At 35.6% G+C, this 20,466-nt stretch overlaps 1 protein-coding gene across 1 annotated transcript in view; it reads left to right on the top strand.

Moving 5' to 3' along the window:
- Window positions 1–20,466, top strand: part of EFCAB7 (EF-hand calcium binding domain 7) — a 46,534-nt gene that overhangs the window by 11,485 nt on the left and 14,583 nt on the right. The window contains exons 7-9 of the mRNA XM_080800650.1: window positions 13,478–13,619; window positions 16,863–16,972; window positions 19,696–19,853. Coding sequence (XP_080656776.1) covers window positions 13,478–13,619; window positions 16,863–16,972; window positions 19,696–19,853 — 410 coding nt within the window. The remainder of the gene's footprint in view (window positions 1–13,477; window positions 13,620–16,862; window positions 16,973–19,695; window positions 19,854–20,466) is intronic.

The raw sequence follows: 20,466 nt of genomic DNA, 5'->3' as shown, positions 1-20,466 counted from the left end.
ATTTAATGTGTTTTGGAAATATTTCTTAGTCTTCATATTATTTACCCAACTTTTAATTTTTTTTTTAAGACTTTATGTGTTTATTTGACAGAGAGAGAGCACAGGCTGGGGTAATGGGAGAGGGAAAGCAGGCTCCCCACTAAGCAGGGAACCTGATGCAGGGCTCGATCCCAGGATCCTGGGATCATGCCCTGAGCCTGAGGCAGACGCTTAACCGACTGAGCTACCCACATGCCCCTTATCTGACTTTTTATATCCTATTTCTGTTGTTGATACTTCCCACTATTGTTTACTATCTGATATTTCTTAGATGAGCTGAAATGATTTTCTTTTAATCTGTGAATTTTAAAGATTCTGTTATTTAGCAGGATTCAGTTTGCATTTTACTTTGAAATTTTAAAGTACATTTCATGAATTTTATAAGTATTTTCTGAGAAGTACTCATTATAAATATAGTTATTGTGTGATTTATTTTTTTAGTTAAAATTTTTAAAATTTATTTTTTAATTTAAATTCAGCTAACATATAGTGTATTATTAGCTTCAGAGGTAGAGTTCAGTGATTCATCAGTCTTACATAACACCTAGTTCTCATTACATTCCTAGCCCTCCTTAATGTCTGTCACCCACTTACCACATCCCCCTACCCCTGCCCCAGCAATCCTCAGTTTGTTTCCTATGATTAAGAGTCTGTTAAGCTTTGTCTCCCTCTCTGATTTCATCTTGTTTTATTTTTCCCTTCTTTCGCCTATGCTTCTCTGTTTTGTTTCTTAAATTCAACATGAGTGAAATCCTATAATTGTCTTTCTCTGATTGACTCATTTTGCTTAGCATAAGTGTGATTTGTTTTAACTAAGATCAATAGAATAAGTTATTAGAAAAACTGTTAAATTAATTTTCTTCAAATACTTAAAATCTATTTTAAACAAGTTTGGGTACCTTAATTTCTTTCTTTCTTTAAAAAGATTTTATTTATTTATTTGACAGAGAGAGACACATTGAGAGAGGGAACATAAGCGGGGGGAGTGGAAGAGGGGGAAGCAGGCTTCCCATGGAGCAGAGAGCCCGATGCAGGGCTCAGTTCCAAGACCCTGGGATCATGACCCCAGGCAAAGGCAGACACAATGACTGAGCCACCCTGGTGCACTGGGTACCTCAGTTTCATGTGTAGTGGAGGAATATGGAATTGGGACAGAGGAAGGTCTTTTCAGAAGTTAGAAAATTGTTGAAATGGGGTATCCATGAATCATACATTAAACTACAAATTCATACAATTGGTAAAGGACATGAATTACAGGAGCAAAATAAGACCCTTTCGATAGATCACATGTAGGTACTTTATCACTGTTTTGTATTTAATCCTGAATCCTGCTCACGTAGGTTTTGTAATATGCAAGGAATGTTAGGAAATTTTCTTTGAGAGAGGAATAGCTTTGATTGCCAGTCTTGACTAGAATTAGAGAAAGCCCAAACCATGAGCTGTAAACTCTAGAGATGCAATACTTCCTACATCCAACTCCTAGAATGTTTTTTAAATATGTGTATGTGTATTGTATAAAACACATATATTATATAACATGTGCATATATTGGGTATAATATGTTATATAACATATTTGTTTTATATATGTCTATATAACAATTCAAATACAAACATTCTAAAGTAGAAGTGGTTGTCTAAATTTTTATGAAGGCTCCAAATAATTAAGTTCCTCCTATTTTCAAAATGATGATCAATTCATCTTGTCAGTTAGATAGTAATCTAAGTCTATGCTAGATCTACTGCTTAATAATTCCACCTCACCTAAAACTTTAATAATAATATAGAATTGTATGTCAAAACAAATTGTATTCTCTATAGTGTTCCAAGAAAAATATAACTTTACTGAAACATATAAGTCTTTTGATAAGTAGAATTTTCAAGTTAACTATTTTTAATTTGTGCTTCTTTTCAGATAAGTAAAATTTGTATATGACAAATAAATTCAATTCTTTTTCCTTTTATTTGAATTTACCTGAATTGGTAGAATATAGCACCACCTTATGCCCTGTGTAAGAATTACAAGCTACTATTTTATTTCTGCTTTGTATTGTTAAAAACTGTATCATACAGAATTTCTTACACTGTTATTCTAAAACTTTTTCCAAAAACTCAACCTCCTTCCATTTTTCTTATAATACTCAAACTGTCAACTTAATCTATAATCCTCTCAAATTGATTTATTTGAATGAGCCAGCCACTTTATCCATACTTTTTTCTTTTAATTCATAACATTTTCATCTAGGTTCTAGAGGAAAAGCTTTTTGTGATTGGAAGTCTATTTGTTTTTTTGTTTGTTTGTTTATTTCTTAAGATTTTATTTATTTGTTTGACAGGCAGAGATCACAAGTAGGCAGAGAGGCAGGCAGAGAGAGAGGGGGAAGCAGGCTCCCTGCTCAGCAGAGAGCCCGATTCGGGGCTTGATCCCAGGACCCTGAGATCATGACCTGAGCCAAAGGCAGAGGCTTAACCCACTGAGCTGCTCAGGTGCCCCTGGAAGTCTATTTGTTTTAAAAGAAATTTAGGCTAAATAAGCACTTTTTTTTTTTTTTAAAGATTTTATTTATTTATTTGACAGAGAGAGAGAGATCACAAGTAGGCAGAGAGGCAGGCACAGAGAGGAAGGGAAGCAAGCTCCCTGCTCAGCAGAGAGCCCGATGCGGGGCTCGATCCCAGGATCCTGAGATCATGACCTGAGCTGAAGGCAGGGGCTTAACCCACTGAGCCACCCAGGCTCAGTCTATTTCCAGCCCCTGGAAGTCTATTTGTTTTTAAAGAAATTTAGGTTAAATAAGCACTTTTTTTTTAAATAACTCTGGCAGATCTTAAGAATTTGAATTTGAATGCTTCCTTTTAAGCAGGAGAGCTACAAATTCTCCTTACTAATGTCATTATTTAGTATTAAAAATAATCTGATTATTACATTGAAGTTTGTTTGATATAAATAATGTGGCATTTGTCTCTCTGTTTATAATAGCTATTGTTCCATCATTTTCCAGCCTTATTAATGATGCATTGTAGTATCTAGGTTGGCTGTCTTTCCAAGGAAACTTATAAATTCCCTTCCTGTACTTTTTCTAAAACTGGAATTTAGGAAAGACCTCCAATGATAATGCTTAACTCACTCCCCAGCTAAAGGCATCTCCTATCAGCCCATGGCAGTGCCCCCAGGAAGTACAATAAGCACATGGAAAAATTCTTCCATCTCTGAGTTTCTCAAATGTCACATGCTATGTTCACTACCAGCTTACCAGGCAAAGTGCAATATGGGCATACCTCATTTTATTGTGATTGACTTTATTGTGCCTCACAGATAGTGCATTCTTTTTAAGTTTTTATTCATTCATTTAAGTAATCTTTATATCAAACATGGAGCTCAAATTCACGACCTGAAGATTTAGAGTTACACACTCCTCTGAGCCAGTCAGGCTACCCCTGCATTTTTTTTTAATTGAAGGATTGTGGCAACCCTATATCAAGCAAGTCTATTGGTGCCATTTTTTCAACAGCATTTGCTCACTGTGTCTCTGTATCACATTTTCGTAATTCTCTCAGTATTTTAAACTTTTCATTATTATTATATTTGTTATAGTTATCTGTGATCGTGATTATGACTTGCTGAAAGTTTAAATGATGGTTAGTATTTTTTAGCAATAAAGTATCTTATAATAAAGGTATGTACATTGTTTTTTAGACATAATGCTATTGAACACTTAATAAATGGTAGTATAGTGTAAACATAACTAACTTTGCTATGCACTGGGAAATCAAAAAATTTGTTTGACTTGCTTTATTGTGATACACATTTTATTGTGGTGGCCTGGAACCAAACCAGCAATATCTCTGAGGTACACCTCTATTTTTAGTTTGTTTAAACAATTTATTAACTATGGAGGAGGAGGCTGCAACACCCGTGATTATATACAAATATTCCAGCCACTAAAATCTGCATTTCTTTTTAAGATTTTATTGATTTATTTGAGAGAGAGAGAGATCACGAGCAGGAGGGAAGGGTAGAGGGAGAAGCAAGCTCTCCACTGAGCAGGGAGCCTGACGGGAGTCCATCCCAGGACCCTGGGATCATGACCTGAGTCGAAGGCAGATGCTTAACGACTGAGCCACCCAGGTGCCCCAAATCTGCATTTTTCAATAAGGAACCCAAATAATTGTTTATCCTTTTTTAAAAAGTATTTTATTTATTTATTTATTTGAGGGAGAGAGCGAGAGAGGGAGAGCACGAGCAGGGGGAGAGGGAGGCGTTAAGCGAAAAGCAGACTCTCCGATGATTAGGGAGCCCCATGCAGGGCTTGATGCCAGGACCTGGGGATCATGACCTGAGCCAAAGGCAGATGCTTAACCAACTGAGCCACCCAGGTACCCCTAATTTTGTTTATCTTAACACTGTAATATATGGGTAATTCCAAATAATAATGTTTTCTCATACTTTATTAGTAATTTCATAACAAGAGCTTTTTCTTTTCAACATGAGCTTTCTTTAAATACCAGATTTTGAAAAAATCATGGTAGATATTTAAATGAGGAAAAAGAACAGAATTTTGAATATAGCTGGTAGTTTGGAGAGAGAGCAAGGAGACCTACCTAGGTCCATCTCTGGTTCTGCAATAAAGGAGAATTGTGACAAATACATTCCTTTTTTTTTTCAGACTTTCCTCAATCAAACAGAAGTCTGGACTGGATTGCTTTTTATACTTCTACCTTAAATATTTTATAATTCTAAACTAGTATCCCTTACCATTCCATATGGGTGACTATAAAGATATTCATAAAATATTTTAGATGAAATTCCATTTGATTATGCTATAGTCAAAATTGATTTGAAAGGAAAATATGTTTTCTATTTGATGTCAGAATCTTAATTCAAACTGTCTCAAGTGGTAACTTGTCTAAATACTGTGTGAGTATATCTTTCCTTTCTTCTGTGTAACAATTGTAATCTTCCAGGGTCATGTTGATTATACCTCACCCAATTGGCTTTGAAGTAATGTCAGCATCTGTTGTTAGTCCTTGATGTATTCCCATCCAAGGGATTTACAGGGAGGCTAAATGAAAATCTGTATATACTCTTACTCACCATTAATAGTTGAACTTGAACTTTTGGCTCAAGCCCCTGTTTGAGCCTCATTGAGTTATAAAAAATTTTGATTTTAGTACCCAGAGTATATTTTGTTTTGGAAATGCGATCTAATGGTAGACGCATTGATCCAAAATTCTTAGGCTGTAGACCTAATATTTCTACAAACTCCTTGTAAAATTCAGATTCTATATAACCTCTGGGTACCTTAATTTCTCTGTTTATTAAAATGACTAATTTATATCTACCCTTATTGCCTCATAGGGATGTTATTGAAATATCATATATAATGACTTGTTTCTGTCATGGGCAATATACTTACAAAGATGAATTCCAATAATTTAAGGTCACATTTTAATTTTTCAGAATTAAAAATACACATATCTTTTATACCCCAAAGGTGGAGCAGTGCTTGTGATTAATGACTGATTGGAAGCTTGAGTAATAGCTCAGCAATAATGGTAATTTCTTAAAATTCAGTTTAAGAAGAAATCTCCAAAGAAAAGATGAGTATAAAAATGGAAAACTTACATAGGTTGGAAAGTAACCAAAACTAAAATAAAATGAAACAGAGAAAATACATACATCAAAGCTTACAAAGGGCAGTCAACATCTAAACAGTCAAAACAATTTATTAAAATATGTAACAAAAATGTCAAGTCTGTAATAGACCTATGAAAATAGAGGGTGAATAGGCAGTTGACACAAAAGGAGACAAAAATAATAAGCACATGAGGAAAAGTCCAATGTTGCTAGTAATCAGAGAAATTCAAATTAATGCTAAAGTTGTTACAATACCACTTTATTTATATCATTTTATTGCATAAATATAAATTGATACAAAATTGATATGATACCGTATACAAAAATATGTGGAATACTATCATGAATATTTTATGGACCCACACCTTGCTTAAGAAATCATTCCCCACCATCACCCAGTTGTTGTTTTTTCTTAGATTATTTATTTATTTATTTATTATTTTGAGATACAGCATGATCTGAGAGAGGTATAGAAGGAGATGGAGAGAGAATCTCCTGCAGACTGCCCACTGAGCATGCAGCCCAATGCCATGCTCCATCTCAGGACCCCTGAGATCATGACTTAAGCCCAAAACAAGAGTCGAATGCTTAACTGACTGAGACACCCAGGTGCCCCCCACCATCCAGTTTTTTTTTTTTAAAGATTTTATTTATTTATTTGACAGACAGAGATCACAAGTAGGCAGAGAGGCAGGCAGAGAGAGGAGGAAGCAGGCTCCCTGCTGAGCAGAGAGCCCGATGTGGGACTCTATCCCAAGACCCTGGGATCATGACCTGAGCTGAAGGCAGAGGCTTAACCCACTGAGCCACCCAGGTGCACCCATCCAGTTTTTTTTTAAATGATAATACTACTGACCAAGTTATGGTAGTGGCAGAATTATTACACTATACATTGTTGGTGGTATTGTAAAATTGGATCACTGTTTTACAAAGCAATATAGTAACACATGTCATTAGCTTTAAAAATGTGCATACTTTTGGCCTAGGAGTTCTTTTGAAGGATATTATTCATGAAAGGAAAAGCATTTAGACAAATAGCCTTCATTTTATTGTTATTTATACTGATGAGAAATTAGAAATGACCTCGATATCTAACATTTTAGAAATAAGTAATGGTACTCCAATTCAATGGATTAATTATAGAACCAGTCAAATTTTAAAAAACTATTACTTAGCAAAATGTTTTCTCTCATTATGGCAAAATATACATAACATAAAATTTACCATTTTAACCATTTTTAAGTGTATGATTCTGTGCAGTAAGTACACTCACATTGTTGTGCAACCGTCACTCCTATCCATATCTAGAACTTTTTCATCATCCCCAGTTGAATCTCTTTACCTATAAAACAATAACTGCCCATTTCCTCCTCTTTCCACTCTTGGCAAATACTGTTCTACTTTCTGTCTCTGAATTTAACTAATCTGGATACCTCGTATGATTAGAATCATACAATATTTGTCCTTTTGTGTCTGGCTTACTTCACATAGCATGATGTCTTCACGATTTATCCATGTGCAGCATATGTTAGAATTTTATTCCCTTTTAAGGCTGAATAATATTCCATTGTATGTGTATTCCAAATTTTGTTTATCCATTCATTCACCAGTAGACATTTGGATTCTTTTCACCATTCAGCTCTTGTGAATAATGCTGCTATGAAGACAGTTGTACAGATATCTGTTTGATACACATCCACAAATGGAACTGCTGGGTCGTGTAGTAATTTCATGTTTAATTTTTGGGGGAACTGACAGTCTTTTCCACAATGGCTTCATATTTTACATTCCTACCAGCAATGAACAAGATTTCCAATTTCTCCACATCCTTATCAGCACTTCTTATTTTCTGGTTTGGGTTTGTTTTTTTTTGTTTTTTTTTTAATAGCTATCCTATTTGGTATGAAGTGGTAGCTCATTGTGGTTCTGATTTGCATTTCCCTAATGATATGTTGAGCATCTTTTCATGTGCTTATTAGCCATCTGTTATCTTCTTCAGAGAAATGTGTATTCAAGTCTTGTGACCATTTTTTAATTGAGTTTTTTGGGGTTTTGTTGTTGAGTTATAAGAGTTTTTAATATATTCTGGATATTAATCCATTTTCAGGTATATGATTGCAGATATTTTCTCCCATTCTGTGGGCTGCTTTTTCACAGTGTTGATACATTTTCTTCAAGCTCTGTTTTTAATACACTTAATATATCTTTTGTTTAAAAGTAAAAATTAGTGCCTTAGAGATGGCACATCTCTATACTGAAATATGAATAGATTTTAAGTGTATGTACTCAATTTTCATATTGAAATTAAATATGGACTTAAGGAAATCAATGTAACCACTATGTAAGGTAAAAAATAGAGTATTATCAGCACCCCAAGAACCCTTGCTCTATCCAATTTTGTCCTGGTTCCTCCCTGTCTTCATCTCCTACTTCATTTCCTTCATTCTCCTAGCTCATTCTAGCCATTCTAGTCACATTGCTGTTCTTCTAATACCAGGCACACTCTCACCTCAGAACTACTGATAGAGTATTCCCTCTATGTGGAAGGCTTTGCTACCTACTGTTCCTTTAGCTCATAAAAAGATTGGTCACATGATCCCGGTTGACATAAGTGGGTAATTATCATAGATTATAGTACTAAGTAAGCTCTTGGCACACTGAAAAAATAAAATTAAATTTTAAAAAATCCCGTATGATTCAAATTGAAAAAAAAAATCCATTAAAAAAAAAGTAAGGGGTGCCTGGGTGGCTCAGTGGGTTAAAGCCTCTGCCTTTGGCTCAGGTCATGGTCCCAGGGTCCTGGGATCGAGCCCCACATTGGGCTCTCTGCTCAGCAGGGAGCCTGCTTCCCCTCCCTCTCTGTCTGCCTCTCTGCCTACTTGTGATCTCTCTGCGTCAAATAAATAAATAAAATCTTTAAAAAAAAAAAAAGTAATATAGCACTCTTCACCCATCCCTTCCACCAGCCCTACATCCACAAAGCTTACTCCCTTGCCTTCTGTGCAGCAGAAATGGCTGCCCTTTCTATAGTCACAGCACATTGTTTTGGTGTCATATCCAAGAGTCACCAAATCCAATGCCATGAAGCTTTTCTACTATGTTTTCTTCTGAGAATTTTATAGTTTTAGTACTTATATTTAGGTCTTTGATCCATTTTGTGTTAATTTTTGTTAATGGTGTAAGGAATTCAAATTAATTATTTTGCACTTGGATATCCAGGTTTCCGAGCTTCATTTGTTGGCCAGATTGTCCTTTCTCCCATTGAATGGTCTGAGCATCTTTTTCTTTTTTTTTCTTAAGATTTTATTTATTTGGGACGCCTGGGTGGCTCAGTTGGTTAAGCCACTGCCTTCGGCTCAGGCCATGATCCCAGAGTCCTGGGATCAAGTCCCCGCGTGGGGCTTCTTGCTCAGCAGGGAGCTTGCTTCTCTCTCTACCTCTGCCTACCACTCTCTCTGCTTGTGTTCTCTCTCTCTCTCTCTCTGACAAATAAATAAACAAATAAAATCTTTTAAAACAAAAAGATTTTATTTTCGAGACAGAGCATGCGGGCAAGTGAGGGGGAGGTAGAGGGGAAGGGAGTGGGACAAGCAGACTCTGAGCAAAGCACGGAGCCTGACACTGGGCTAGATCTCAGGATCCCAAGACCATGACCTGAGCCAAAACCAAGAGTCAGGGGCTTAACCAACTGAGCTACCCAGGTGCCTCTGGTCTTAGAATCTTTGTTGAAAACTACTTGATCATGCATGTAAGAGTTTATTTCTGGGCTATGTATTCCATTGGTCTATATATTTGTCTTTATGCCACTATCACACTGTTTTGATTATGTAGCTTTGAAGTGAATTTTTAAATCAGGACATGTAAGTTCTCTAACTTTGTTCTAATTTTTCAGTAGCAAATATTTTGGGTTAACATTAACTAATAATAATAACAATAAAATAATGTTAATTAGAATATAAAAAGTAAGTTTTTATGTAAGGCCAATCTTAGGAAGGATTACGTAGAATCAAACTAGGATGATAGAATTATGCAGATTTTTCGCCTATTTCTAAACTTCTAATTTTATATGTATTTTGATGCTATGAATATATATATTAACAACATAAAATATGAAAATATAAATTATGAAAATAATTATCATGTATATAATAGAAAAATGATATATAAATACATGTTAGGATTATTTAGCCTTTAAAAAAGTGGGTGTGGGCTCCAAAATTGCTACAACTCGTACAGCAATTCAGTAAAGTGTCAGGATATAAAATCAATGCACAGAAATCAGTTGCATTTCTATATACCAACAGCAAGACAGAAGAAAGAGAAATTAAGGAGTCAATCCCGTTTACAGTTGCACCCAAAACCATAAGATACCTAGGAATAAACCTAACCAAAGAGGCGAAGAATCTATACTCAGAAAACTATAAAGTACTCATGAAAGAAATTGAGGAAGACACAAAGAAATGGAAAAATGTTCCATGCTCATGGATTGAAAGAACAAATATTGTGAAAATGTCTATACTACCTAAAACAATCTATACATTTAATGCAATCCCTATCAAAATCCCATCCATTTTTTTCAAAGAAATGGAACAAATAATCCTAAAATTTATATAGAACCAGAAAAGACCTCGAATAGCCAAAGGAATATTGAAAAAGAAAGCCAAAGTCGGTGGCATCACAATTCCAGACTTCAAGCTCTATTACAAGGCTGTCATTATCAAGACAGTATGGTACTGGCACAAAAACAGACACATAGATCAATGGAACAGAATAGAGAGTCCAGAAATAGACCCTCAACTCTATGGTCAACTAATCTTCGACAAAGCAGGAAGGAATGTCCAATGGAAAAAAGACAACCTCTTCAACAAATGGTGCTGGGAAAATTGGACAGCCACATGCAGAAAAATGAAATTGGACCATTTCCTTACACCACACACAAAAATAGACTCAAAATGGATGAAGGACCTCAATGTGAGAAAGGAATCCATTAAAATCCTTGAGGAGAACACAGGCAGCAAATTCTTCGACCTCAGCCACAGCAACTTCTTCCTAGGAACATCGCCAAAGGCAAGGGAAGCAAGAGCAAAAATGAACTATTGGGACTTCATCAAGATCAAAAGCTTTTGCATAGCAAAGGAAACAGTTAACAAAACCAAAAGACAACTGACAGAATGGGAGAAGATATTTGCAAGTGACATATCAGATAAAGGACTAGTATCCAAAATCTATAAAGGGCTCAGCAAACTCAACACCCAAAGAACAAATAATCCAATCAAGAAATGGGCAGAGGACATGAACAGACATTTCTGCAAAGAAGACATCCAGATGGCCAACAGACGCATGAAAAAATGCTCCACATCACTCGGCATCAGGGAAATACAAATCAAAACCACCATGAGATACCACCTCACACCAGTCAGAATGGCTAAAATTAACAAGTCAGGAAATGACAGATACTGGCGAGGATGCAGAGAAAGGGGAACCCTCCTACACTCTTGGTGGGAATGCAAGCTGGTGCAACCACTCTGAAAAACAGCATGGAGATTCCTCAAAAAGCTGAAAATCGAGCTACCCTATGACCCAGCAATTGCACTACTGGGTGTTTACCCTAAAGATACAAACGTAATGATCTGAAGGGACACTTGTACCCGAATGTTTCTAACAGCAATGTCCACAATAGCCAAACTATGGAAAGAACCTCGATGTCCATCAATAGATGAATGGATAAAGAAGATGTGGTATATATACACAATGGAATACTATGCAGCCATCAAAAGAAATGAAATCTTGCCATTTGCAACAACATGGATGGAACTAGAAGGTATTATGCTGAGCGAAATAAGTCAATCAGAGAAAGACAACTATCATATGATCTCCCTGATAGGAGGAAGTAGAGATGCAACGTGGGGGGTTTGGGGGGTAGGAAAAGAATAAATGAAAGAAGGTGGGATCAGGAGGGAGACAAACCATAAGAGACTCTTAAACTCACAAAACAAACTGAGGGTTGCTGGGGGGAGGGGAGTCGGGAGAGGGTGGTGTGGTTATGGACATTGGGGAGGGTATATGCTATGGTGAGTGCTGTGAAATGTGTAAACCTGGCGATTCACACACCTGTACCCCTGGGGATAAAAATACATTATATGTTTATGAAAAAATTAAAAATTAATTTTAAAAAAAGTGGGTGTGGGGCGCCTGGGTGGCTCAGTCTTTAAACGTCTGCCTTCAGCTCAGGTCATGATCCCAGGATCGTGGGATCCAGCCCACACTGGGCTCCCTCCTGGGTAGGGAGCCTGCTTCTTCTCCCGCTCCCCACCTTGTGTTCTCTCTCTCGCTGTGTCTCTGTCAAATGAATAAATAAAATCTTTTAAAAAAAATAATAAATTAACAAAGTGGGTGAGAAATCATTCTCAATGTAAATTATCTTTGTTCTCTCCTTTTTAGTGCCGTAGTAGGTAATTCTATAATGAATTACTAGTACTTTTTATATATTGTATATAGCTAATGCATATGGTTTCAGTAGCTTTCTTAATATGATTAAAGTCTTGGGCTTATTATTTAAATATCCTTCCAGATAATTTTTCAAAATCCTTTTTTATAAAGTCATTTCAAAACCTTGTAAATATGTTTGGAATTCACTAGGAATAGAACAGAAATGTTTTACATTATAGGTAGACAAGCCTATAATGATAAATTGAAGGATATTTTTGTACACATTTATGGCAATGACACAATTTCTCATATCTTCAATGGAGAATTTTTTACTTTTTGCATATGGCATCATCTTCGAGTTTTATTTAATTCTAGTTAAGAGCTCCTGGAGCTTTTGGTTTCGACCAAAAGGGATTTGGCTAACCAGAAATAGCAAAATGATCGTATAGAACATTTTCTCAAAGTTGATGTTTATGAGCATTTTGTTATAGCTGTAAAACTTATTCAGTATTTTTTTGGTTACCTGGACTTGTACAGGTAATTTTGGTTGTCATATACTTCAACTTTTAAATACAAAGTCATCACTTTTCCTTTGAACATCAGTTTTAGTGGTCCTCAATCATTTTTACCATGTTCCAACCACAAATCCTGCCCTAATTATCATGGCAGCATTTTTTAAAAAGATTTATTTATTTATTTGAGAGAGAGAGCGAGTGAGAGAGCACATGAGTGGTGGGAGGGGCAGAGGGAAAGAATCCTCAAGCAGATACCCCGCTGAGCGCAGAACCTGACTCATTATGGGAAGTGGGGAGGGTCCTTGATCCCGTAACCCGTGAGATCATGACCTGAGCCAAAACCAAGACCTGGACACACAACCAGCTGAGCCACCTAGGTGCCCCTGGAGCACCATTTTTATTTATTACACTGTTTCAGAACTTCCCTCACTCTCATGAACTTCATCTTTCTTACTTCTTTTTTCTATGATGTCTTTTCCTAGCTTTTCATAAACTCTGCTAATCCTTCAAGATATGGTTCATAGATTGCCCTCTCCGTTTACATCGATGCCCAAGCACCGCCCCCCATCAGTCAGGCACTATTGGATACCTACAATGTGCCAGGCATTATTTTAGGAACTAGAGTTATTATTTTGCACATGTGATTATTTTCTTGTTCTAACCATGTACTACTGTCAATTATAATTGGATTATGTTAGGTTGGTTTTCTGTTTGTTTTACCTCTTAATGATATCGCAGATTCCTGGAGATCAGTGCTATATTTGACATTTCTTTTATATCCTCCTCAGTTTTTCTTTATTATTCTGCATGCTAGAAACATTTACTAAGTATTTGAAAAAAATTTTTTTCCTTCATTTCAGGAGTGGCAATGTGTACAATCAAAAGGTTGCTTTTTCTTAGAAGAAGATGGTGAAATCATTAGTCATCAATATAGGATGCAAATAGCTCAGAGATCCATGGTTTATCTAACAATTAAACCATTAAACCTGAGTCAAGTTGAAGGCAAGTTTTAAGTTTTTCACGGATTTTTAAAATTTCAATTTATGCCCTTTGAAAATATTTATGTAGATATTTGGTAGCCTTAGTAAAGAAAATAATCTACCTAAGAAACATAGTTACATATACTTCAAGAAAGAATTAGTTTATATTTGGACTGTGTTATTGTATTTTGCAAAGTATTTTGTTATGTTTAAAGCATGTTATATTTTAATTCATTTAAAAGCAGAACAAAGTATACACTGGTTTCCTCATGACTTTATACTAATTAATTTTTAGCTTTTCCATTTGTGAATTTTTAAAATTAATATGTTTAAGAGAAGTTTTATAGGAACATAATTTGTGCCAATATGAACTGCAAACAACCTTTATTAATAATCTTTGCATTCATGGTAATATTGGTTTTTTGTATATAAATGCTAGGTACAAATTAATCTCCTAGAGTCTAAAATGGTTATTATATTTTTAATTAGTGAAAATGTCTATAAGGGTACTTTCCCTAGATATCCTTTTAATGTAGATTATTCTAAGTATCAATTTTTATTTTTCTTTTATTGTGTTTACATAATAAGAAAATGTTTACTTCATTACTAGATGATTCATCCCCACTCTGTTCTTTTTTCTTCCTAAGGTGGAGATTATAAAAGTTTTACTGTATATCTTATGAGATACTTAAAACATTTGGTGATTGATGCTTTCAAGTGACAATTACAATAATCACTTTTTTAGATAAAAGTATCAAGATAGGCCTGCATATTCAATGCAGATGTTAATTCTCCATATTCTTATGAAGGATATCCTTTATTCAATAATTTATCAGTTATCAATTGAGGGCCTTGTATATCAAATATCATTTTAGGTGCTTAGGATACATCAGAGTACATGTACAACAACAACAGAGTACAAAAAGGACAAAAATTCTTGCCCTTATGAACTTACATTCTAGTGGGGGAAACTAATAATAAATAATAAACATAATAAATAGTAAATGATATGGCATATTAGAAAGTGACAAGTCCTATGGGAAAAACAGAGAGGGATAAGGCATTGTGAAACCTGAGGGAATATGAGTTGCCATTGAAATGGGGTGGTTAGTGTATACTTCATTAAGAAGTTGACCTTTGAGCAAAGACTTTGAAAGAGGTATATCAATTATCAACTGCTATATAACAAATTACCCCCAAACTCAGTGGCTTAAAACAATTAAACAGTTGTTCACTAGTAAGCAGGTTTGCTAATTAGTTTGTTTTGAGCTGTGCTTTGCTTTTCTCTGTAGGACTCACTCATGCATCTGTGATCAGCTGCAGGTTAGGTCATTGCTGGCTTTACTGGTCTTGGATGGTCTCTCTGTGAGGTCTCAGCTGGGACAACTTGACTCTGCCCCATATAATTTCTTACCTTCTAGTGAGTCAGCCTGGACTTGTTCTCTTCATGTAACAGGGAACTCAAAGAAAAAGCAGAAGCACTTAGGGCTTCCTGAGGCTTTTGCTACATTCTGTTGTTCACAGCAAGTTACAAGCAAGTCCAGATTTATAACATAGAGAACTAGACTTTTCTCTTGTTGGAGGAGCTGCAAAGTCGCATTGTAATGAGCTGTGAATATAGAGGGGGCAGCCATTTCTGCTGTCTTCCACAGAAGGCAAGGGAGTAAGCTTTCTGGATATAGGGCTGGTGGAAGGGATGGGTGAAGAGTGATCCACATAGAGGGCCGAGTGTTCCACATAGAGGGAATACTCTATCAGATGCTCTGAAGTGAGAGTGTGACTGGTGTTAGAAGAATAGCAAGGTCACTAGAATGACTAGAATGAGATAGGAGAATGAAGGAATAGAGCAGGAGATGAAGACAGGGAGGACAGGACAAAATGGGGTAGAAATGATTTTGTTGGTTTGTTTTTGCCATAATGAAGACTTGGGCTTCTGAGAGAAATGAGGAACCTTAGGAGGATTTTTCCCGTGGCTGCCCTCACAATTTTTTCTTTATCTTTAATTTACAACAGTTTGAATATGTGTTTTTCTCATTGATGCTGTTATTGTGGAGTGTGTTTGTATTTATTCTGCTTGGATTTTTGACTTACTGGCTTTCATTATTTTTAGAAAAATTTTCCACTTTTATTTCTTCAAATATCTCTTCTGCTCTTTCTTTTCTTTTTCCATTTATATGGTGCCTGACATCTAGTCTGCCATGCTGCACCACAGATAGGCCAGTGCTTGCATCTCCTCTCTTCCTGGAAGGGTGTGACTTTTCTTGGATTTCATACTACTTCGTTACCCTGGGACCTCAGCTCTGATGAGTTCAAGGAGTAAGAAATTATGATTCATGTACTGTTTCTTATTGTTAGGGTGTTTCTTATTCCAACTCTCAACTCCATGAGAGGATTTTGAGTAGAGACAGGACGTAATCTGACATATTTTAACAAAAGCAGTCAGGTTGCTATTTTGGAAATAGATTGAAGGGTACCCAAGTACATGTAAGAGGTCCAGCTATGATGCTGTTGCAGACTTCTAGGAAGGTACTGCTGATGCTTTGAATCAGAAATGTAGAAGTGATGAGAAGTGGATATCTTGGATATATTTTGAAGGTTAAACCACAGGATTTCCTGAAGATTGGCTATCATATGCAAGAGAAGAAAAAAGTTAAAGATGATTTCAAGATATTTGGCTTGATTGGAAGTATGGCAACTGGAAGGATGAATTACTATTTACTGAGACTGAGAAAGAATATAGATGGACAGTTGCTTTTTTTTAAGGGGTTGGAGAAGGTCAGTTTTAGACATAGAAGTTCAAGTGGAAATGTCAAATAGACAGTTGATTATATGGATCTAAAGTTCAAAGAAAATGTTCCAGTTGGAGATGTAAATTATGAAGTTGCCAGCACATAGGTGGGGTCTAACATCTTTTCCCCTAGTGCCTTTCCATAGGTAAGCTAGTGCTTGAATCTCATCTCTCTTGGAAAGGGTTTGTTTTTCCTTGGATTTCAGGCCTTGCAACCTCAGCTTTCTGATAAATGTAAGAAAAGTTATGATTTTTAGAAAGTAAGTATAGACAATATTTCTAGCAAGGTCACTGCATATAGTTACAGATGCTGTGATGTTTCTATATAAAAACGGGTTATGTATTTCTATATAAAAACAGGTTATGTATTTCTTTAAAAAAAAATCCAAAGGGGAAAGAAACCACCAGCTTCTATTTACATAGGAAAGTGTAAGTAGTAATTGCTTATTTTAAGATGTTTGAATTTTTTGTTTCTAGGAAAACCATCCCCTTGGTTATCAGTTGATACTGCCTTATATATTCTTAAGGAAAATGAGAGTCAAGCAAATCTACAACTCATGTGTTTTACTGAACTACGAAATAGAGAAGTATACATATTTATTTCCTAATGTTTAATTTGAAAATATAATATGATCTCAATTTGGGGGAAAATAGTAGTTTTTCTATATTTGTTTTTAATTTTTGTATCTTCCTCTCCAGTTAGGGTATATACAGTACTTAAGCACTATGCATATTATATATGTCTCATTAATTGTGTTGAATTTTTTCTTGTTTGCTGAGATTAAGAGCTGAGGATTGATTAGTAGTCTTGGCTTCATAACTTATAAGTTGTATGACATTTTACTTCACTTCTTCTCTAAATGCCCAGATGACTCACATGTGAACATTTTTTTATATGCAATAAAAATGATTGATGCCAGTGGATTTTTTCCCTAAATACAAGTAATTCAAGACTTTGGAAAAGTTGCTTTAGATGTTTGTCTTTCTTATAATCCTACTGCAAAAAAGAAAAACTTCAAGATTACTATCCTCAGGCTTGACTCATATTATAGCGTTCAAAAATAGATTGATCTGAAGGAATGCTTTTAAATGATTTTATATGTTGCCTGTGGGGTTGTTCTGATCTTTCCTAATTATATATTTACTCAGAGGCCAAATATGTGAGGCAGATACATAAATGTGGCTATTTATTTTATGAGGACTACAAAATACATCTGCTACACAACAACGGGAATAATACTATTCAAGGGCTTACTGCAGTATCATATTTAATCTTTATATAGGTCCAGCGGCAGACAAACATTTCCCTGATGGAATGTTGTATAAAAGTCTTTATTGTAGGCTTCCTAACAGACAAGAATAGTTATAGGCAAGGAACAAATAAAATGACAGAAGCTAATGTTTTGATGAAACTCTTCTTCAGAACTGACTACAAAGTTAAGTTCAAGATAAAGCATTGTCTAAAACAATAGCTTTTCCCATTTTGTTTTGGTTAAAATTACTTTCTTATGATATTGCATGTATAAAAATGTTAGTACATAGCAAGCCTGTAATAAACTTTGAATGAGTTTCTATTTACCTTTTTACTATGTCAGCTTCTGTTTTTCTGTAATATGTCATATTTACAAAAGATTTTTAGCTTTAGTTTTAGTTTCACAATTATTTTCTTTAAGAAAAGTTTTGTGCCCATGAAAGACTTTCCATTTGCCATACATAGTGGCAGCTCAAGGTTATATGTGGAGATAGGGAAATTCTCAGGATAACATGTATTAGGAAACAGCAGGAACTGCTTCACACTCCTGGATATCAGCCTACATCTGACCAGTTTATAAGATTATGGTTTCCCAAGGAGGGATTTGGTCAATCTTTAGGCTTCAAAATGACCCTGACCCTAGTTTTATTGGATTACTCTTGTATCAAGATAGAATGGTATTACTTTAGAATGATTATGGTTCCTCTGACTTGTGAGGGCAGAAATAGGGCTGAACCCAGAATTCAGATAAGCAACTTTATTTTGTGTATGAGTCCCCAGGATGATCTAAAATACATCTGCGGGGCGCCTGGGTGGCTCAGTGGGTTAAAGCCTCTGCCTTCGGCTCAGGTCATGATCCCAGGGTCCTGGGATCGAGCCCCGCATCGGGCTCTCTGCTCAGCAGGGAGCCTGCTTCCTCCTCTCTCTCTGCCTGCCTCTCTGCCTACTTGTGATCTCTGTCTGTCCAATAAATAAATAAAATCTTTAAAAAAAAAAAAAATAAAATAAAATACATCTGCATTTTGGAAGTTTTTGGATACAATACTGGGTAGAATTCCCTAAGGCGATTCTGTGCTGAAGGGCAAATAGCTGTTTGCTTGCTATTACACACCATGAGAAAATGCTTAGATTTAATGTATTTGACAGAGACAACCCCTAGGTTTTATAAGTAGCCGTTTGGTTCCAGAACACACCTAGAAGGTCCATAGAGAGATGCCATTATACTTTCTTTTATGAAACAGAAGAATAAAGTGTTTCCCATACAAATGTCCTGGTACTCATAAATATACTGTGATGGAAAAGAATTTTGTGTAAGGTAGGTTTATCTGGGATTCTACCATCTTGTTTTATAGTCCATATTACACAAATAATAGTAGAATTCCAGTGCTTCTGTCTACATAATTACACTCTTACAAATGTGGCTGGTTTATTCAAATAGTGAACTCTTGAAATATATTTAATTTCGGTTATTGAAATCTAATTTACAAATCACATATTTTTGTTTTGAATATTTTGTTTTGAATCAAACTAGGGAATTGTGACTGAAAAATTATTCTAAGATCTCTGCTTTCTGTTGAAGGTATTTGCAGCACAAACATTTTTGAAGATTACTGAGGAAGATTGAGAAGTTATGTAACTTCTTACTACTATACTGTTAGGCATTTGTTTTTAAAATATATTATGAACTACATCTAATGGTCTTGTGCCAGGGCTACCATTAATAAAAAGTTTTTTTAAAGATTTTATTTATTTATTTGACAGAGAGAGACAGTGAGAGAGGGAACACAAGCAGAGGAGTGGGAGAGGGAGAAGTAGGCTTCCCGCCCAACAGGGAGCCTGATGTGGGGCTCGATCATGACCTGAGCTGGAGGCAGACATTTAACCACTAAGCCACCCAGGCTCCCCAATAAAAAGATTTTGAAGCCTGTAAAAGATTAACAGAAGCATAATAGAGTTGGTGAATATTGATAAATTACTTCTAACACTTCTCTTTCAGAAGAAGATCAAAAGTCATTAAGATTCATGGTGGTTGTTGTTTTTTAATTCTTTTGAGAAAAGGTGTTTGGGTGGACTGGTGAACTAGGACCTGGAATTTATTGGTTAATTCCTTCCACAACTGGCTGTAGGCTGAAGAAAGAAATAAAACCAGTAACTGAAGAGGCCCAACTTGTGTATAGAGATGAAACAGGGGAATTATCTCTTACAAAAGAATTTAGGTAAGTTTTGTTTATTAAGGCTAGAACTATAACATTAAACAGGTTATAGATCAATAGCCTGTCTTCCATCCTTTCCTTTGGCCAGCCACCACCCCTACTCCCAGATTCGAATTCAATAACTCAACTCATTCACTAGGCATTTGAAAATGATTTTCCATTCACAGATCTGGGATTGCCTTTCATTTCTGGGTTCCACGCATTTAGCAAGTCAACTTTAGTCACGCATCTACAGATTTCTACCTGACTAGGTAGGCACTGCCTTGGAAATAGATCCTGCTAGTTGCACTGTTAACTTAGATAACTGTCAAATATGAAATCCAAATATTTAGGTGGCTCTCTCATACCCTAGATATATATAATAACATTGGGTAGAAGAGGAAGAAGAAAGTAGATTGGAGAAAGGAGAAGAAAAGGAGGGGATTACTATTCATTAAGGTCCTACTATGTGTTGAGATACTATGGTTGTTTTAGAAGCTTGTTTATCTCATAGTAGACTTAGTTAGAAATATATCTGGGTACATTAAGTTTTAAAAAATTGTTTAATGCCTTGATATTACTTCATTTTAGTCTAGTTGCCTTGAAGACAAATAATTTCCTATTTTTGTAATTTTAG

Source organism: Martes martes (genome assembly GCF_963455335.1).
Source record: "Martes martes genome assembly, chromosome: 4".
Taxonomy (NCBI): domain Eukaryota; kingdom Metazoa; phylum Chordata; class Mammalia; order Carnivora; family Mustelidae; genus Martes; species Martes martes.
Note: the sequence above shows the minus strand (reverse complement) of the source record. Positions and strands in the feature narration are given on the sequence as shown.